This window comes from Calidris pugnax, unplaced genomic scaffold, assembly GCF_001431845.1.
Source record: "Calidris pugnax isolate Ruff unplaced genomic scaffold, ASM143184v1 scaffold105, whole genome shotgun sequence".
Taxonomy (NCBI): domain Eukaryota; kingdom Metazoa; phylum Chordata; class Aves; order Charadriiformes; family Scolopacidae; genus Calidris; species Calidris pugnax.
The window spans coordinates 868,222-890,101 of record NW_015090857.1 but is presented as its reverse complement, the minus strand read 5'-3'; the positions used below and the strand labels follow the sequence as shown (position 1 = coordinate 890,101).

Genomic DNA, 21,880 nt, shown 5'->3' with positions numbered 1-21,880 from the left:
TAATATTAATAAATATTTCACTACTTTCTCTCTTACAAGTGAAGTTAATTACTATACCCGCGACAGTTATACAAGCATAGGAGTGGAGAGCCATCATAACTGCAAGATGACTTTGGGTTCTGAACTTTTTGCCATATCTGAAATAGAAACCAATCTGCCATTTATTTGCCACAACCCCAGACACATGGGGATTTCTATTCAAATATTCTGCATTCTGCTGTACTCTTCTCACAGACACAGAATTACGATTGGTTATTTCAGAATACAATACAAAATGTCTGCAGACATATTATTTGCAAAAGGAATGATGCAGAATTTTAGAAATCCTTCCCAGTTTTAGAGGAAAAACTTTTCTCTGTTCCAGAGTAAAGAAATTTGATTCCATTTTGCTCATTGAATCAAATAAATGAGAAGTGGCATTTGAAAACAGTTTCTGATGATGAATGCCGCAAGTTGATTGCTGTGAAGATACATAAAATGTCATATTCTAGGCTTCCTGCCTTGATTGATTTCAACAGGTTGGAAATAAAATACAGGAAAATCTTTATTTATGAACAGGTGGATATAAGCACACAGCCAAAATGAAATATGACAAAGCATAAATACAATGCATACTGCTTAAAAGGTGAGAAAGTGCACAGCAGAGAAAATAATACTGAATATCCCATTTTACAAAGAACCAGTGTAACCACTCTACCTATAGCATCTTGGTTTATATTTATGTGTCTTTATACTTTACTATATAGTAATATTTTAATAGTGCAAGAGAAGTGAGTAAACCTCTGATCATCTCACCAAAAGATTTAACCCTGTGATAATCTCCTAATAAATTAATGGTTATTCACAGGCCTGTCTAGCCAACTATTTTAAAACAAAGACAAAATTGTTTCATTTAATTGTGAATAGTTTTCTCCACAACTGGTCTGCAGGAACGTTTTCCCAAGCAAGTAGTCAAAATCAGTAGGACTGGTTGATTAAAGAAAGGAATCTGATTATTGCTTTAAGCATTTCCTAGACTTATTCTAGATTCGAGGAAGATCATTGATGTCTCTCCGTGTTTTCTTTCTGAATGCATCAGAACATATGAATTTGAAAAATGCCGTTTACTAAAGCCCTTCAGCAAGACATTAGGAAGGAGAGCATGTAAATACAATTGTGAGTTTCTCAACAGCAACTCTTAATACTGTTCAGAAATATTTGCTCCCTAGTTCTTTGGTATTCAATTAAACAGCCAAAGACCTTAGTTTTACGCTGAGTATTTCTGCCATCGTTTGCTTGGCAATCCTTTCACAGCAGTATAGTGGGGGTTCAATCAGAGGGAAGGTAGGTGTTTGGACACCTCAGTGAACATTGACCTATACTACAAGTGGTAGGTACAAAGACAGTAGGGACACTGGCAAGAGATCGGATCTTACTAGAAGTCTGATAGCTGTCATTGGAAGACTGAATCCAGGGGTCAGAACTTACCTGCTGTATAACACCCACTTGTTACTGGCAATGTTTCTCTGAAGCAACAGTTCTAATTAGATTTTTGAGAAGTTTTCAAATATTTCAAAAATTTATCAAAAAAGATTCTGCACAAAATGGAAAATAAGAATAAATTCTGTCATGCAGGTAGAAGATTTTCAGGAATTTTGACTCAAAGATCTTTGAAGAACGCATAAGCTTTTCAGCTGTAGAACTCTAGCACAGTAATGTGCTGGTCAGCTACGTGGATTTCTAGACTTTACAGTGATGTTAATGAATTAATGCTGTTACATCACTTACAAGGACAAAGGCGGCCTCTACAATGGTTGACTCCAAGACAGCTATCATACCACTAAAAGCTAGGAGCAGTCTGAATGCTCTTCTATCTGTCCCTTAGATCCACAGCAGAAAGTTTTTAGCAACTCAGTCTTGCAGAATCGTGGCAGACTTATTTAATCTTCTCATGATTACAGATGTCAGTTATAAGACTGACAAAACAGGTTTGTGTTGTAATTCCCACTAACTATTGTTGCATGTATCCTGGCACTGTTGTGCAAAGTCTATGTCAATACTTGAAACTAAAAGGAGCATATAAGAAAGTTTGTGCTTTACATGAGTTGGCCATCATATTAATTTCTTTTGTAGTGGCAAATAAAACTAATAGAACTCTTGAGTCTCTGGATAGTTTTGTAACTGAGATTTTTTTCCCCCCAGTGAATTTTGCCCCTTTTCAGCAAAATTAAGAAGTCTAAACCAGGAAGTTCATCCAGTGCTGCACTGTACTATATTATGAGATATAGCATATATTATATTATGAGATATATTATAGTCTTCAGTTTGTGTATATTTGAGTATCTAGATGAAAATGTTACCTATAAAAAATTAAGATCTGATATCTTTCTTATGAGATCATCCTGAAGGAATGGACTAGAATTATTTACTGTAATTTAACGCAACACGGAAAACATACAAATGTTAGTACCCTACTCAATTAAAAACACACTTTTTTAGTGCTTGAAATGTCAAATTTTCTTTAACTGTTCCTAAAATTATTTCTATCAGTCATAAAGTGCCCACAAATCAAAATGGGGTTGGAAAATGGGGCTACTTTCTTTTTATTTGTAACAAAACAACTTCCTCAGTCCAATTAAATTATCTGAGGTGTTGTTATCTTGAAGTACACCTGAAAAAATGCATGAACAAAAAAGGGAATATGTAACAGAAAATAGAGCTAGAAAGGACCTTAGGATGTCACCGAGATTATTTCATCTACCTATAAACACATGAATTTATTTACATGATTCTTTACTGAAATTTGTCTAATGTGGTTTGAAAAGCTATGGTGATGGAGACTACTGAACACTCTAGTCCTAATGTTAATACTAAATTTCTGTTACTGAAACATAAGGCCATAATTTTTTGTTGAATCCAAAAAGAGCTTGGAGAGAAAAGTAGTCCATTGGGTAGGGTCCATCAAAGAATATGTATGCCCAGCAGAACTTTGTACTGCTTCGTAAAGACAAGTGTACTAGTCTGAAAGTGTTATTTTACTCACCTATTTGTGAAAAAGTCACCTTTGGAGACAAGTGTACTAGTCTGAAAGTGTTATTTTCACCTATTTGTGAAAAAGTCACCTTTGGGAACAGATGTAGATATAAAGACTTGATATCTGGAGGTCAAGCAAGGGTAACCAGGATGGACTGGAGCTCAGGCAAATATACACTGCTGATGTGAATAAAACCTACAGATTCAGCTGGATAAAATATTCTTTGCTTTACTTCCTAAATCATTGTGCAGCATGTCTCTGCACTGAAGCAATTGTACCCTAAGCCACATAAGTGAACCGTGGTCCATGCTATATTCCTGCATACCAGATCAGAAATAAGTGATCCCTAAATCCCCTGTACTAGCAGCCCACACAGAAAAAGGAGCTGTAAACACAAGCTATACAGTAGATAGCAGAAGCTTAACAACAGAAACAAAAATAATCAGGAAAACAAAGTCATATATTCAGTCTCAGTGATTGAATGTGCTCTTGAAAGTTTCAGTGGGTCCGAGTCATTATAAGAATGTGAATCGGAATTGTAGAGCCTATTAAAGGTTGAATTGATAGATATTGCTATGAACACATGGTTACTCAGATACAACTACGCTGATATGACCACAGCAACTATCTGCCACAGCAGCTAAGAGGACATGGGCAGCATGTATGTCCTGAAACTTGCTTTTCTCATTATATTTTTGTTACTAGCACTGAGAAACAGAAGCCCAGGGGGACTTTGCACATGAGAGCACAGCTATAGGTATGAACCACAGATAATAATATCTTTTGAATTAAATATAATTCAGTTATATGAAAGCTATGCCAGTCAGCTTGAAATTCTCTCATACTGCACCTTCCCTTTCTCTCTTCTTCAGTCCTCTAAGATAATTTCATTTTGGCAGTTATCTAACTCAATGTGCATAAGTCTCCAGATCATGTAAAAACTTAGAACTTATTTGGACGTATTAATGACATCTTTCTTTATGTTAAGATTTAGATTCTATATCACCATTAGCTTCTTAGAGAGGAAGTTCAGATGACCTTTAGGATGCGTTTGTGAATCAGAACCGAAGTTGTTTGCTTAGCAGATGCAGGAGGGCTTTGCAGTGTGCATTTGACAGACTGACCAGAAGTCATTGTCCCAAAACAATGCCCTTTACCTGAGTCCTCTTGCAGCCACAGTATAGGTGAAGCTATGTCATGAGAAGGCCTGTGCCACTGTGGGAAGACATCTGTAACAGTAATGTTTTGCACTATTTTCATCTATCTTTTGTCACTGAATTATTTATTCCTCTTGTCAGTATGTCACAGGTTTTCTGATATTTGCAAGTCTATTTCCAGCCTAGGATGGGAGTCACAGACTCTTCTTTCTTTAGTAAGCACCCACTCGGCAACTAATTTTGCAGCTGAACTGTGTTTTTAACAAAAGCCAGACAGAAAAAAAGACAGAAGACCAAGCCAGCCAACAGCCCTGGAAGCCATTGCCAATATACCAACTACCTGTTCACAAAAAAACAGAGCTGATTGATGTATGAGTGTTCATGCCAGGCATTGTGCAACAGGAAAATTATATAAAAGCCAAATTTTAAGCTTCAACTGATTTCCTTTGCTTTTCCCTGTCAGACCACTGTTTACACTGCATATGGCTGGATAGGTTATGGGTTAAATAGAACATACCCTTCCTGGTTTTGGTGACTGGCCAGTCAGCCACAGCTTTCCTTAGTATTTCTTTTGGCTGAGACATGATACCTTTGAAATGAAACTGTCGGTGCTGGCACAGACACAAAGGTCAGTGGAGATGACTACAGAGGCGGTAGCAGAGCTGAAGACAGCTCTGCCCGTGGTCAAGGTTCTCAGCTGATTCACCAGCAACTGATCCACAAAATTATTCTGTTGGTCTTGGCTGAGGAGTTTGGCCACGCTTTGCATGTGGTACAGTCTGATTCCCTACCAACTTCTGAATAACCAGAGAAGCAGGTCTTCCAGATCCTCTCTGCCACGCAGACTAATTGTGGGTTTTATTCAAGTCTGATCTCGAGACTCTGTCATGGTCTCTTCCTCAAGTGACCCTAAACCCCTATTTTCAGCCTGAAAATCAGACTGCTCTGATGAAGGACAAAGATCTTTGTCGGGAAGCGTGGTAGTGGTAGAGTTCTTTAGAGAAGGACCTATACAAAACATATTGCTGGGCCTGCAACACTGTCCCTGACCTTTACTACAAATCTTAAGTTAACTGTGCACAGAAGGACAGGGTTTATCTCCATTTGCAGCTGGATGTTCCTGAGAATGGGTATTTTTGGTGCTCCTTCTACTAAACCATAATCCCATGCTGTAGCACCGTGGTGCATGTTGACAGCATCCTCATTTTCTCTGCTGTTGGCAGACACTAATTTATAAAAAGTTTAAATCAGACCACTTGGGGAAGGCGGAATTAAGGGTCCCCAGAAGGAACTACATCTGGTCAGAAAGCCTCTGGTGAGCAAATGGGAAGTAGATATAAGGTCTGGAAGACAAAGATATAGGTAACAGGGGTGGTGGTGGAAGCCTACAGGAGAACAAGGTACAACTTAATATGTGTGCTGCTCTAAATCATGCTGAACTCAACATGAACAGGAATCTTGGAGTTCTGCCTTAAGCCACTGATTAAAATTTTTTCTCATCTCATGCTTTAGAATTTCAGTCAGTCCCTGAAGAGGGTAGTAACATTTTTCTCTCTGAGCACAGGTACTGTCTACTAGATTTTGTTGATTTTTTTCCCCGTAGATCACACACTGGATGAGAGGAATAAGTACTCTGAAGCAGTACAACTTTTCTTCTTTGTTAGGTGTGTGCATGATATGTCTTGCTCATTATGATTGGAGTATAGTAATAACAAGATCTGAGATTGGGAGAGAACTTTTTCGTATATACACCTAGCCAAATATTTGGTCATACCTTTTTCTTGTATTGTATTATTTTGGCTCAGTAGGGAGGCATTTCTGTGAAGCTAAATGGCCAATAAGGTACAGGAATCCAAATTGCATATTTAATGGTCCATTTGTTCTTTAAATCTTTGAAATAAGTAGTGTGTTGTTCCAAAAGTGCTCTCTTTGAAATCAATAGACTACTTCTGTCATTCAGTGCCACTCAACATGGATAAGCATGACTGCATGTCTTGCCATATATTATAAAAACAAAACGTTTTAGTTGCAGATTTTAAATGGATTAGGTATCGTGGAGGTAGCTCACATTTATGAAAAAACACATCCGATGACTAAATTTAATAGCTGTGTAATTGACAAAATTATGTGACTCTCTATAAGTTTTGTTTCTTGAGTCAAATTATCACCGCCAGTTCTAGCTTGATTATAATACACTCCTCATAAACTTGATATATTTGTCATTTAGTTGCCTGAGACATCAACTTGCAAAGAAATTAGCGGTTAATTCAGATGCTATAAAGCAATGTCACAGCAGAGAGTTTCCAAATAATTATTATTTTTACACTAGAGGCAATGTCTACTGTGACAATTCACTATTATAGCAAAAGATGGGATGAATTCTTTTCAAAAAAGTTCGAGTACATTTGACAACAAGAATATCTACCTACACAACGACATGATGGGTGAAGCCAGTAATATATAATTATTTAAAAGTGCAGTTAAAGTATACTTGATGGGGTTCACATTTAGGTGTGATAAATCCTTTGAAATATTCTTCACTTGTTATAAAAATACTTACAAAGTATTTTTTTTATCAGCTCAGCTGCCACTCACTACAACAGTTCTGGAGCTGAAAGCAATTCTGACAGGTATTTTAACCAGCAAAGCATTCAACATCAAAGATGATTAAACAAAAAGCAAATTTAAGGTCCTTTAGTCTTTACAGTGCAGAAATCTATACATATACATTGCTTTCTTGCCCAGTGAGAATCATACTCAGTTAAAATCTGTCTTTTCTTGTTAAAATTTCATTTGCTTTTCCACAATCTCGTATGTACTCTTAGCAACCCATAAGAACATTTTCTGAATAATTGGCTGAAGCCAAACCCTTTTATTCTTCAACTTATCTATGAAAAGGATGTCATTCCATATTTTATAAACATGGACCAACTGTCAAATTAATATATGAGTGTGTGTGGTGTATGAGTACATAAAAAGGGATCATTTTTGTTGCCTTGCCTCCGTGACACAAATCATAAAAGATGTGAAAGTCATTTTCCCTATTATTGCACGCAGTCAGGACATAAAATAAATTTCCAAACTTGGTTGCTTTTACCAATTCTGAGAGCTGCTGAGAAAATAACTGGCTGAAAACAGATAGTTTCAGCTTTACTTCAGGCATGCATTTCCCTTCTGTAGTTCACCTTGATGATAGATGCCAACAGTGGCAGGTATTTACCATCATTATTTTTTTTATTTCCTACTGGTTTTGCCCAAAACATTGTAAAAGCCATAAATATGAGATGTCCTTGACAACTTCACACCAGTAAAGCAAAAAAAAAAAAAAAGCACAAATGACATCAGATAGGAAAATGATGTAACCACTTGCTTATTTTAAAAAAATACACTTAGTTTGCACCAATTTTAAAAGGATAGATACTTGCATTTTTGCTTCATCTAAAGAATTCTGCCTATAAACTTTGAATACCATTACTACTTTTTGTCAGCTTTTTAAAGTACTGTGAGATTTTGTAGAATTTAATGTGGAAAATTAAGCAGGAAATCTACTTGAAAGGCTAAGAGACAAAAGTGTTCTTTGCAACATTAAAGTACAAACTCTTACCTTTGTGTTTGGGTGGCATAGCTGTTATCATATGCCTCATAGCTTGGATCATCATATTCACCCCCATATCCATCATCGTATCCCTAAGGGAGAAAAAAGAACACGACAGCTTACGAGAGTGATAAATCAAAGCATATTATCAAGCTGTAAAAGGAACTTGCATCAACATATGCATGCTGTGTTTTCCCAGTATTAAGTAAAACGTGCAGCCTACTGATGAGGATTGTCAGTTGTGAAGAACAACCTGTACATTGCAAAGGTAAAGAAATCAGTTACTCATTTAAGAACTCAGCTCATTCATTGATAAACTGTGGTGTATTGTCCAAACCACCGTGCTTCAGTGGGATCCACACAGAATACTGATGAATGATAATGAAAACAATCATTTCCTAGCAGTTTGTTATATAAATGGTTCCATAAATACCTGTAAGTGAAATGAACAAATAGCAAGACAAATATATGGACTGTACAACATTATTAAGAATTTTAAAGTGATAAGACCATAATATTCAGTCTATTAAAAAACTCAAACAACACAAAACCAAACAAACTATGAGAAACAATATTTGTACATGTTTGTGAGGGAAATAACGGGTCATGATTTTTATAAATAATTTACAGTAAGCACCTTTTCCTTCATTGAGCATCCCACTCTTTTTAAAGGCATGCTTTTCTGTGACAAGTTAATTAATACTTTAATACAGGTTCATCCCACCTAACTTAAGGATCGTAACAGGAGAGCTTAGACAAATGCTCGGTCTGCCTAAGCTAGAGAGACGCTAGGAACTTCAGAAGTTCTGATGCTGAACCTTCTACTGAGACAGCCACGGGCACTTATGATCCACTGTAGCTGCCCCATAACCAAAGAGCGCTCAGGAATGAGACGATAAATAAAGAGATAATCTAGGAGATGACTTTTGATATGCTATTTTCATACAACAGGACAACAGAGTAGACGAGAAGTGCTGTAAAGAAAGACTATTTTTTTCTCTATGAATTTTGGGAGCCAATATTTTTAGTTAAATAGACTTATAGAGCCGTCACAGGAGAGCTTAGACAAATGCTCAGTCTGCCTAAGCTAGAGAGACACTAGCAACTTCAGAAGGTGGTTCAGCTCATCTAATGCTGAACCTTCTACTGAGACAGCCACGGGCACTTATGATCCCCTGTAGCTGCCCCATAACCAAAGAGCGCTCAGGAATGAGACGATAAATAAAGAGATAATCTAGGAGATGACTTTTGATATGCTATTTTCATACAACAGGACAACAGAGTAGACGAGAAGTGCTGTAAAGAAAGACTATTTTTTTCTCTATGAATTTTGGGAGCCAATATTTTTAGTTAAATAAAATCATAGAACAGTGTGGGTTGGAAGGGACCATTAAAGGTCATCTAGTCCAACAGCCCCTCCAAGGAGCAGGTACATCTTCAACCAGATCAAGTTGCTCAGAGCCCCGTCCGACCTCACCTTGAAAGGTTCACATCTACCACCTCATTGGGCAACTTGTTCCAGTGTTTCCCAACCCTTATTGTAAAACATTTATTTTATCTACTCTAATTCTTCCCTCTTTAAGTTTAAAACCATTACCCCTTGTCCTATTGCTACAGGCTCCCCATCTTTCCTGCCAGTGTCCTATTGCTACAGGCTCCCCATCTTTCCCGTCAGGCCCCTTTAAGTACTGAAAGCCGGAGCCTTCTCTTCTCCAGGATGAACAACCACAACTTTCTCAGCCTGTCCTTACAGGAGAGGTGCTCTGGCCCTCTGACCATTTTTTTCTAGCCTTCCTCTGGATCTGCTCCATCAGGTCCCTGTCCCTCCTGTGCTGAGGGTTCCAGAGCTGGACTCAGTACTTCAGGTGGGGTCTCACCCGAGCAGAGTAGAGGGACAGAATCACCTCCCTTGACCTGCTGGCGATGCTTCTTTTGGTGTGGCCCAGGATATGGTTGGCTTTCTAGGCTGCCAGCACATGTTGCCGACTCATGTCCAGGTTTTCATCCACCAGTACCCCCAAGTTCTTCTTGGCAGGGCTGCTTTTTATAGGCATGAGACGGTCACAGTTGCTCTGGCAATGCCTGGGCCTCATCAGCGTCTCCCACAAGAGCTGCCAGCTCCTGGTGGGTCTCCGCCATTATGTGGTGACAGGATGAGAGAAACCATGAACCACAGGAGAGACATCTCAGTCACATCGACTAGGATGCTACTGAGTGGGATCCTGCTACTGTGAAGATGAGGGTGATGCAAGTTCCTATATAAAGCTGAATAGCTAGAGGAAAGGCATTTCAACGTGCTTATCCACCATAGGAGAGAACAGGAAAGGCAACAATTTCAAATGAGCTCTCTTGGTTTCTTGATGCCTGAGGTAAATCAACGTTCAGCACCAGCAGGGCAAAGAACACTTGTTAATATTTGACACTTCTGAGGGTTCACATCACAGATTTTAACAGCCTCCCTAAAGGCTCAGAGCAGGTCAATACAGTGCAAATGGTTCAAGTGCAATGGTTGGAAAATAGAGACAGACTAAAAAAGCCCAATGTATCTTTAATAAAGAAAATGTATTTTCTGCATAGACCTTATTTGTGTCAATCTGTATGAGAATTATCTTCTAATCCTACAGGTGAACTACTTAGGTAAGGTACATACTTTCATTTTTTCAAAGTTTAATACGATGTGTTACACCCAGACACCCTTGTCTCTTTAGGGTGTAGAATCAAGACCCAAAATAGCTCCCTTCAGATCCTTAAGTGCCTCAAACTTGCTGAGCATTTTTCTTCTCTTTATTAACCTTCAGCTCCCCAGAACAATACAGATTTAATGTCTGAAAGCATTTCTTGCATACAAATTTTAAGAGATGAGACACCCAGCTCCCATGTAGACCCTGTTAAGATCCAGAAGCTGTGAATCTGAGGACATTCAAATTCAGGTATCCTGCCCACTGTCTGTGATGAGAATGGTGCTCCCAAGAGCAGTTCCGTATAAATCCAGAGACCAGAAGCCAGGATGCCTTCACCAAATGCAGTGGAATCTTTTACTCAGTAATAGAATCAGACTCCATGGACTATCTAGGTCTATTAGTCCTTTCGTTAAAAACAAAGAACAAACCAATGATATTAAACTGATAAATGTTCTGTATTTGAGCTGATAGGAACAAAGCTCTCTTCTTAGAGAATCTTAGTTACTGGTGTTATATTCTCACCTCGTTGAAGGCAAAAGGATTGATTAGCCATGCTGCCAGTATTTTGAATACGACATTTTTTTCTTCTATAATTTCTACAATTTCATCTGTTTCACCAGAAGCCTTCACATACGTGTATAACACTTAGATCTTCCATCCTGTAGGTAAGTTCTACTGCCCTTTCAAGCAGAAATATCTCAGATAAAGTGACTTTGGGCCTGATCTGATCAATGTCCACCATTGAAGAATCCATCTCTGTGCTCATCAGAATATTAGAAAACTTGTATGGAAAGTTGATAGGGACAAGCCACCTAATTTCAGTGAAGGGGAAGAAAGCACTTCCCTATATCTTCAGAGTTCTTTGAAGAAGTTAATGAGGGGACAGAGAAACAGGACCAGAGGGAAATACGTTCCTTTGCACTCTAAAAAGTTACAGATGAGGTTTGATTTTCAAGTCTCCAAGGGACTGGGGTTGGTTGCCTGTGAAGACTCTCTTCCTGTGTGAGGAGCCTTTTTCCCCATGATAGCTGCCACCACCATTCAGAAGTAAAAGCTTACTGGAATGAACTGAGAAATATAAAACAAGTGAACTTTGAACAGGAATTCAAAGTCAAACTGTTAGCCATTTCTAGGCTAGGTTTTTATGCCAGGATATCTTTATCTCAGGTAATTCTTGATGAAATATCTCTCCAAAACACAAGAAAAAGACCTCTTAACTTTGTGTCAACGAAAAGCAAAATGAGCCTTTCATTGAGTAGGGTTTGCTCTGGCCTTACAGTGATGCAACCTGAACTGGAGATTAAGGAACAGAAATACACATCTGGAGCTGCAGTAGGGTAACGCTGTTTACAAACAATTATGGATGATTTTGAGGAACTTTGGAATAGAGTTAAAAAAACATAATAATGACAACAACAAAAAAAAAAAAGAGAAAAATTAAGGAAAACTTAAAAATACAGCTCAATTCAAGAACAGACTAATTTGAAAATTAGTATATTTAAGTATTTACCAGTCTTTGCCCACAAAGTGAAGATAGGAAAAACTCTTAGAAGAATCTCAGAATAGCACATGAAATTAGCATTGGGAACACTCACTTCAGGAGCAAATATGCACTACTGTACCACTGATAAAGAAAATTATAGTCAGGGGAAAAAGGGTGTAGAAGAAAAAAGGGACATAATTGGAAAAAAGTCTTATATTTTACTACCTGAGAAAAAAATTAAGTATCAATTTGATTCAACAACCAAGATGTCATTGAGAAAGATTTTAGTTATTTAGATTTACTCGAATCTTGCCTTAGTTTCAGATGCTGAAACAAATATTAGAAATACAAACAAAACACCAAGTATCATCAGTAACATGAGTATCATAATTTAATGCAATCCAATCTCTTTAAATATGAATTTTCTACTTAATGTTAAAACTCTATTTCAAACAATAACAGCCCACACTGAAATGCACCAAGTTTAAATTGCCTTTTCTCTGAATAGCCTTAGAAAATAGGATTTTCACAGCATGCTCTGAAAAATGGTGGATTTCATCTCTGGGAAACCAGGAAGGAAAATAAGTCTTATACTTTTAATGAAAACTTTCCTACTCACAGTATTTTAGGTATGTCCTGGTAATACATGATAAAATAGATTGTAAGGGAGTGAAAAGTAATTACTTTTTTTAATAGAAGACAGCCCAAATCTTTCTAAAGTAGCAAACTACAAAATATCTAGGCTTTTTCTAAAAAAAAAAGCAAAGCACAAACAACATCAAGTCAGAGTGAGTTCTACAGCCCTGCACTTTACCTGGCAAACAAGTGAATGAGAAGAACGTCTGCAGCCAGAGGATCAGGGTAGCCCTTCTCAGTAGCTGCACCCAACAGTACACAAAAATTAGTACTGTACCTCAAAGAAGGTGAGGATATAATAAACAACATGTAATTCTAACTCTAGGTAAAACCACTTGTTTCCCAGTAAAGGGGGCCTTTGCATAATTTCCACTATTTTCTTCTCCTTGCCTCCTGTAAACCTACAAATGCTGTCTCACTCTCTTTCCTGTTGTGACTTGGCCACATCCATATTTTCTCACACATCCATACCACCTCAGCTTAGAAGGCTAAAAGCTAGTCATCTACCACCAACCTAATGGTAGATTCCCACTAGAATCACAGGGCAGAAATAAAACATTTTTAGAGGGCAATTCATCCCACATATATTGACACCTATTTGAAGACAAGCAGAATGGCTCTCTAAATGAGAGCTTTCTTTGCAATGACTGTAAAGGGAGCCTGGGACAGATGTGTTAGATTTAGATAACTAACCTTTAGGTATGTAAGTCAGTTCATCATTTGAAGGAATTTATTAGTCGGCAAAAGCTAAGCTTGTAAAAATCAGAGCTGCTAAGACTAAGACTGGAGACCCAGAATGTCATCAGTATCATAGAATCATATGGGGTTGGAAGGGACCTCTGGAGATCATCAAGTCCAACCCTCCCACCGGGGTTGGTCTACCTAGAGCTGTGAATGGGGATGGGTGGGCATGTCCGAACAGCATCTGCTCTGATCAGAGAAGATCTCAGGTTAGAAAGCCTGGCACGAAACTTACCACACACCTACAAGTCAGGAAACACAAACAACTATGAGAAATCTTAAATCCCATTCCTTTTACTGTATATGAAACACCAGAGAGAAAAGAAGAGAAATACATCTGGGATGCCTTCTCTTCCAGATGTATGACTTGCACCCTTGGCTACTCATACTGATGGTTCGGCTGAATGAATCTTCAATTTTTTCCCCGCAAAGAGCATTTAAGGTTATTAAATCGTGTCACAGAGAAATGACATTTTTAACTACAGTTAATAGATCACAGCTATTACACTTGAACCTGGACTACTGTCACCTCTTTCTCTACCTGTTCTTTTTAAAAAAGTGGTAGATAGAGCCATCATTGCACAACGATTCCTAAGTGCTGAGCTGGTTGAGCTTCTCTAGAGGGCTGTGAGTGGAAGGACTTGCCTTCCATCACAGTCACACTCATGAGTTTGGTGCTCAGTCCCCAAGTCTTTCTAAAGTGGGGGCAGCTCTGCGTAGATTTAGAGGAACACATCTCAATATATTAATTGTATGTAATTTAGACAAATGGCACTTTCTATCTACCAACTACAAAGAGGGCTAGAAACTCTAATTACTTTAGATTTGGATTATTGAGTGTTGAAAACCTGCACTTAGAACACACGAATCTCACTGAAGTACCTAGGAAGTTAGTCTGTTGCTGAGCAAGGATTCCCAGAATCGTATTTTATGCTTAAAAACTTAAATTCTGACTAAATTATGCCATAAGTATGCATGCCTGCTACTATAGCTGGTCTTGGATTCTTCAGCTATACCTCCAGTGTCAGAATAAAGAGAAACTAGATACTATAGTTTGTTGAAGATGATATACACTCCCTACAACAGTGGGATCTACCAAGCATTTTGAAGATGAACTCAAAGACAAGCAGATTGGCACTATATCCATCAAAATTACAAATAGTAGTAATAAAAATAAAACTAATGCTGGAATTAAAATGGGAATACTAATCAACTGAAAAATCAGAGCTCTAAGTTATGGACGTCATAAATGCAACATATGAACCAGAGTCTACAGTGTTGAGACAACCCAGAGTGGGTGTGCTTGCCAGAGGCAATGAAGTAATCTCACCACATTTGACCTCTTAACGAAATCAGTCTTATTATTCACGTACCAGCAATGGCAAACACCTTTATAACTGAATGGCTATAAGGTGAACATTTTTTACATAGTCACAGGTATATAATTGAAATTTCAGCATACTCACGTCACGGAGATTTTGCAAATTCAAAGCAGAGAACATGAGCTATTCTTGTCCTCATATTTCAGTGGTTTAAATAAATCTCACGTTAAACAATTAGGGTAATGAGTCAAACTAAACAAGTTTACTACCCAGAAGTCCTAATATTAATTGTATGCAAGATAAAGACAGGGCACGAGCCACAGAAGCAAATAGTTGTGCCGTGCAAAAGGAGTCCCAGTAAAACAGAATCTCAGATATATGAAGAAATTGCTGTGTACTCTTGTACTCTCCTAAATGCAGGGGGTTTTGTTTGGGATTTTTTTTCTCTATTTTTTTCTGTAATTTTTCAACTAAAAGCAAATGAATGAATAACACTTAAAACAGATTTTGGTATACTGAAAAAGAAAATCAGAACAGAATGAAAATGTAAAAGAATCAAATAGAAATGAGACTTTTCTTACTCCTTCCACATTTGCAGGACTATAGCCTACAGCATAATATGGTGCTGCAATTTTTATGCTAGAACATTCATCTGACTAACATCTTTATTTCTTCAAATCCCTCTCTTAGCTCTCCTATGCTCATGAAGTCACACTAAAACTTCTAACTAATGTCAAAGCTCTGTATAATCAGCTGCTGCTTACATTCATTTAACTTGTTACACTTTCCCTGTCCCTTAACCTTGCTACCATCATCACTTGAAACCATCTCCTATTCTACTTGTGCTTTTTTCATATTGCCTCTCCTTACGGAATAGCATCCTAACCTCAGTGTCAATCCTTTACTTCATTTCTATTGCAAAGGAATGTCTCACATAAACATCTCTTTCTTCCAATGTCAATAAAATGACTTATTTTAGTAACAAACAGCAAGCGGAGGTGAAAGGTATCTTCTTTGTGTTACCGGCAATAAATTGCATTTTTGCACTTGTCTATAATTGAGACCCCTGAAGAAAGGATTTTTAAATTGTTATTTTTACCAATGACTGCTTTACATAGTACTGGAGTGATAATATATTACAGTGGCAAGTTGCACTGGCGACAATATATCACATAAATGGCATTTAAATGAAAGATTTATTTTTCCCGTGAACTGAAATGAATGGAGTAGAAAGCGGGCTTTGGCTGCTGAGGGAAGATGGGCTGCAATACATCCACTATTAGTTTTAATCTCTTTATCATATTTAATATTACTTTTTCCAAAATTTCAAGCAAAGCAGATGGCGATTTGCTTGCGCATCCTGATGCTCCCCCAGCTGTATAATCAATAGATGGAGCCGACCTAAAATCTGTCCATGGAGCAGTAAGGTTTTTTGTATTGTAGGTACAAAAATCACTACAAGTATCTACTAAAGACTGACAACTCTTCTGTCTGATTTTAGCAACTTATTGATGGTTTAAAGCATTTCACAATGGCTTGACTTGCCAGATACAATGCTTTAAAAGTAAATAATTTCAACCTTAAATAAGCTTTGTAATAATACAGGAAATGAAATTTCCGGGTCTTGAATAGTTGGGAATTACAGGGAATTCTCTTTTTTATCTTCCAACCTTTGAAAACTGGACCACAGGATTGTCAGAGCTTATAAACGTGCAAGCAAATCTTAGGTACTAGCAAAGAGCAGAAATGCTTTGATAGGTGCTTTACAGGACCTTGAATTGCATTTAATTTTAAATCAAATTTCACTCTCATGTTTTATGAATGCTGGAGGTAGGCAGATTAAGTACAACTTGGCCAAATCCAAGATAATGTGCTCTAATAAATACATCTTAAAATTCTATAAACTACCCGAGTCTTTGAATTAACAACATTCCTCCAGGAAAAGACTTGTAGGAGCCTTCATGATTAACAATTAGGAGATCTGTCCAATTTTACTGCACCATTAAAACAAAAAAGCTCCACATAAATAGCCTTATACTTTCTATATCAAGAAAGCATAGCAAAATACATAGGTTAATTCTATGTGCAATCCCATTGTTTTGACCTATTTTTATCATCTCTTTAAATATATTTAACCATTAAGGATTCCATGAATTAGTGATACACAACAGTAACAAAACTTCGCAGTGGAATTAGAGACAAAATTGTTTAAAGTGCCTAAAACACAGGGAAGATAAAGATTTATTTATGTATTAATTCTGAACGAGGTCTAGATGAGAGTTCAGGCATTCTTAATGTTGGAATCTTTGCATTGTTTTGACCTATTTTTATCATCTCTTTAAATATATTTAACCATTAAGGATTCCATGAATTAGTGATACACAACAGTAACAAAACTTCGCAGTGGAATTAGAGACAAAATTGTTTAAAGTGCCTAAAACACAGATTTAGATTTATTTATGTATTAATTCTGAAGGAGGTCTAGATGAGAGGTCAGGCATTCTTAATGTAGGAATCTTTATACCCTAATCCTTGCCAGATATGCCATACCTTTTTCATAAATTTCACCTCTTGTTGAATCAAATTACAAATGTCCTAAATTGTTACAAAGATAGTTTATGACATATTTCCAAGAACATAATTTTATAGAAAAATATTTCTGAAAAAAAAAAAAATCTGGACAATGAATATTAAATTGTCTTGTAAGAGTGAACAAGCTCAACCTTGTACAGGAATTACTGCACAAAGGCCAGGTATAATTAAAACCAAACATGTAGAATGTGATGGGACTACTCGTTTGTGAATGTAAGACTGAGCAAAACAGTAAAAAGTGGTTAATACTTATTGAGATACTTATAGGTAGTCTTTAAATTGTTATTCCCTCAAGTTCAAGCATGCAATTAGAGAAATTAGGGATGGAAAAGAACAGATCATCTATTAGGAGCTCCTGTCAAATATGATTGCTCATTTCAGCACATTTTTTAGTGCTTTCTCTAATCAAATTCTAAATATTGCCAATAGTAGGGATTCCACTACTTCTCTTGGGAGACTGTCTGACAGCCTAATAGATCTTTGTGTCAGACACCTCTGCTAACTTCAGCCCATATGACTAAATATATCTCCCTGTACCAGTGAGATGTATTCTCCCAATTCAGAATTCTCAGCATTCTCTGATGTCTGTGTTATATTCTTCCGTTTTCTTTTAAAAATAATTCAAATATAAAGATTCAAATTCAAATATAACCCTGACACAGACAAAGATCTATTGATCAGCAGATAGCACGGTAAGAAGCCAGAACCTATTTACAAAGGCTGTCAATGACAGAACAAGGGGTAATGGCTTTAAACTGGAGAAAAGCCGATTTAGATTAGACATTAGGAATAAGTTCTTTACTATGAGGGTGGTGGAGCCCTGGAACAGGTTGCCCAGGGAGGTGGTTGAGGCAAGATTTCTAGCTCATCACTGCAATCATACCATCTGATATAGTTATAAAAATGCTTTGCAGGCTAGAAATCTAAGTTTTTGTAACAAATAGGTCCTTCTACTGTAAAATATATATAAAAATATATAAATTCATATAATACATATATAGATATGGGCACCTGTCTCACTCTTGAGCAACACCAATATCTGCATTCTTTTAATTCAATTACATTGTATGAGTGTACATGGTTTTAAGGCTCACTAAATAGGGTGGAAAGCAAAAAGTTATGTTCACTATAACTTAAATCTTTGGTGAGAAGTAATTTCTAGTTCCTCTTTTTAACAACTACGTACGATCAATAGTATCAAATGTGACAGCTTGACTACCTTCTTAAAAAAAAAAAGAAACAAACCTGTTTGAAGAAATTATTCTCTGGCCACAGAAGTGGAAGCACAATATGGATTGCAGGGAACATTTGACTGATGTACTTGAAATCTTGTGTTGTTTCTGGTTTTCTGAATGAATAAATTTTGCTGTCATTCCTTAGAATTTCTCATTAAGCTCAGAACCCTTTTAGCTCCTTATTTGGCATTGAAAACAGTTCTGTGGGATTTTAGTTCTTCAACAGTTTAAATTTTAAAGCTTGCATGCCAAGTCAATTTGCATTACTCTTCTAGGGAGAACTGCCGTCCCATCCCTGTCCTGCAACACATACATACACACATGAGCAGAAACTTATGAAAGCAATTTCTACACAAAACATTTCTGTTGTCTCTCCACCTTTCCAGAAAAAAACCCAAGATTTTTATAGAAATGAGCTTGCCCTCATGACCTATCACTCAGGCTATATCTTCATAGTTCCTTTCATAGAATCATAGAATGGTTCAGGTTGGAAGGGACCTTAAAGATCATCGAGTCCCAACCCCCCTGCCCTGGGCAGGGACACCTCCCACCAGACCAGGTTGCTCAAAGCCCCATCCAACCTGGCCTTGAAACACTTCCAGGGATGGGGCAGCCACAGCTTCTCTGGGCAACCTGTTCCAGTGCCTCACCACCCTCACAGCAAAGAATTTCTTCCTGATATCTAATCTCTCTCAGTTATCTCCCCTCTTTCAGTTTAAAACCGTTCCCCCTTGTCCTGTCACTGCACTCCCTGACAAAGAGTCCCTCCCCAGCTCTCCTGTAGCTCCCTTCAGATACTGGAAGGCTGCTATAAGATCCCCCTGGAGCCTTTTCTTCTCCAGGCTGAACAACCCCAACCCTCTCAGCCTGTCCTCATTGCAGCGGTTCTCTCTCTATATTTTCCTGTATGCCATAGAAGACTCTTAGCTTTAACCTTTGTTTATTGTTATGGAGGCAACTTTCAGCTTTTTTTGTTTCTTGCTTTTTATGTTGTTTTTATAGATAGATATTTTCATGATATGAAATACAGATTGCAATATATCTTAATCAATTTTAGTTCACAAAGAGCAGGTAGGGCAAGGGAATGAAATAATTTAATATGTTAATTACTATTTCCTTTTAAACATCGTTTCAGCACTTTAGACACTCACTGTTATCCTCTTTATGTCCTAATAATACCTTGCCCTGGATAAGATAAAAATCTACCCGTGTCTCAGATCTTCTTTCTTTTAAAGGGCAAGAATGTTAAAAGGAGTTTTAAATTGAATTCTTTGAAATTTATATCAGGTCTTAGGCAGTGAGTTCAAAAAGCCGCAACGTCATTTTTGGAAGTTCTGAAGGATGGAGCGTTCACAGCTAAAGAACTAAGTCAAAGAGGAGAAGCTGGCATTTATTCAAGTAGAAAAGGAGAAGCGCATGGATACATTTTTTCACTATCAGTAGAGAGAAGAGGCCAACTAACTCTTAAGAGTCTGAATATTTAAAAAATGAGCACAAGGTTATTCTCATCTTACAAGCTCTAATGACAGAGATGTAAGACATTGTCCCTATTCTTTAAAGTCTAAAAATTTTCTAAAAAGAGATGGTTCATGCTGGTAATGTTTCATCACTAACTATTCAGCTGGTAGACCACTCTCCCACAATGGCAGTATTATCTCTTCATTGTCATGTCCTTGTTCTGTTAATGCTCTGGAGGAAATGAAGACATTGATTTAGCTGTGATTGTAATGGTCAATGACTCCGGAATCCATGTGGAAAAAGAAATAAAAATCAAATCTCAGTGATTTGCAGAGGTGGTGTTAGCACTTTATATAGTGCTTCATTAGAGTGTTCAATTGGGTTTTGAAACAGAAAATCCATGGGACAGAAGCTTTGAGGTTTTTTTTCCTACCCAAGACCAGGAATTAGTGTAGTGTAAAAACATATACGTGTTTACATAAAACATCAAAATGTTACTTAATATATAAATAAATAAATTTCTTTAATTAACTCTTTCTAGCTTTTCCATTTAAAAAAATGTCTGTTGCATAAGTTTGTAAAACTCAACACTAAATGTTGAAGATACTGAAGGAAACAATTACATAAAAATACACTTGCTGACTGCCAGAAATTGCTCACTTAAGGGAATATGGATTTAAAGGAAGCTGACTCTTTTTGTTACTAGTAATTCCCTGTATTCAAATTTTATCATAAGAAATATCAATGTCAGGCTCATGAAAATATTTGACACCTCCAAGTCCCATCATGCTGAGTCCAAGAACTCTACTTGCAAGAGGCTGAAGCAGATTAGCAAAACAACAGCTGAAGTTCAATGTCTTAAAACTAAGCCACCATCTCTACCAGAATCTCACTCTGTTAATGCATCTAAGAAACAAAAGAAGCTGACTTATCTCCGATGCTGATTTCTCACAATGTATCCCTCTAAAAACATAAAAAAGAAGCTCTCCTCCTGATTTCCATATTTATATACGTACCTGTAGTCAGTCAAGAACAGAGATTTCAATCAGGTGCACGGAATATTGACTTGTCTATTTAGCATTAATATTAAATAGAAACTAAGCCATTGGAGCTAGCAGTATTTATTCCTTTGGTTAAAATATTTGGAGGTGTGTTAGTAAAGTGTGATTGGTAAACTCCTGAGCGTCACCCTGAATATCTGGGAAGCCTAGAACTGAGCTCAGAATTATAAAATGCAGGAAGGACATTTATAGCACTTAATTGCAAGGATACCCCTGTAAAGTCTTTGTTTACAGTTAGTGACATTTATAGCACTTAATTGCAAGGATACCTCTGTAAAGTCTTTGTTTGTTTACAGTTAGCCTTCTAATTGTCTTTTGGAATGTTAATTTCATGAAGAGAAGCAATACTTCCTATTTGTATTTTGATTTCCCTTGTCCTGATAAAGCAAAAGTAAAACCCACTTCGTATTTCTGCTTCCTGATTCAGTTTCTTTGCTTTTCATAGAAACTAGCATTGATCACAGAAATGACAAGGAGAAGAGAAAAATATTTTTCTGCAAGACTAATCCATCTCCTTGATTGTTCAGATCATGTGGCAGAAACATCATTGACATTTTGGTCTGTATATTTTTATAAAGTTGCAGCATGTGAACAACAAGTTACCCACTGAGCTAAGTATGGTTCCTCCTTAAAACAGTGGGAAAACTCTCATGGACTTCATTAGCATCAAAATCAGAAAAAGAAGTAAGTGGGATTTTTATGCATTTTTAAATCTCGGAATGAATGTAGGTATTAATTCAGAAATTTAAAAATGTGTTATACTCTAGTTGCCATTATTTATAACAAAAGCTATTGAATTTTGATATAAATAATTATACTGATTCTGTTTAATATATTAAAGAATTCAACTTTCAAGCAAAGCTGTGATATAGCTAATTATCACTATCCCTGTTATAAAGATGCAGA

At 37.0% G+C, this 21,880-nt stretch overlaps 1 protein-coding gene across 1 annotated transcript in view; it reads right to left on the bottom strand.

Annotated features, from left to right (window-relative positions):
* Positions 1-7,727: 7,727 nt before the first annotated feature.
* Positions 7,728-21,880, bottom strand: part of KHDRBS2 (KH domain containing, RNA binding, signal transduction associated 2) — a 256,689-nt gene continuing 242,536 nt past the window's right edge. The window contains exon 9 of the mRNA XM_014943940.1: positions 7,728-7,857. Within this exon, the coding sequence (XP_014799426.1) occupies positions 7,728-7,857 (130 nt within the window). The remainder of the gene's footprint in view (positions 7,858-21,880) is intronic.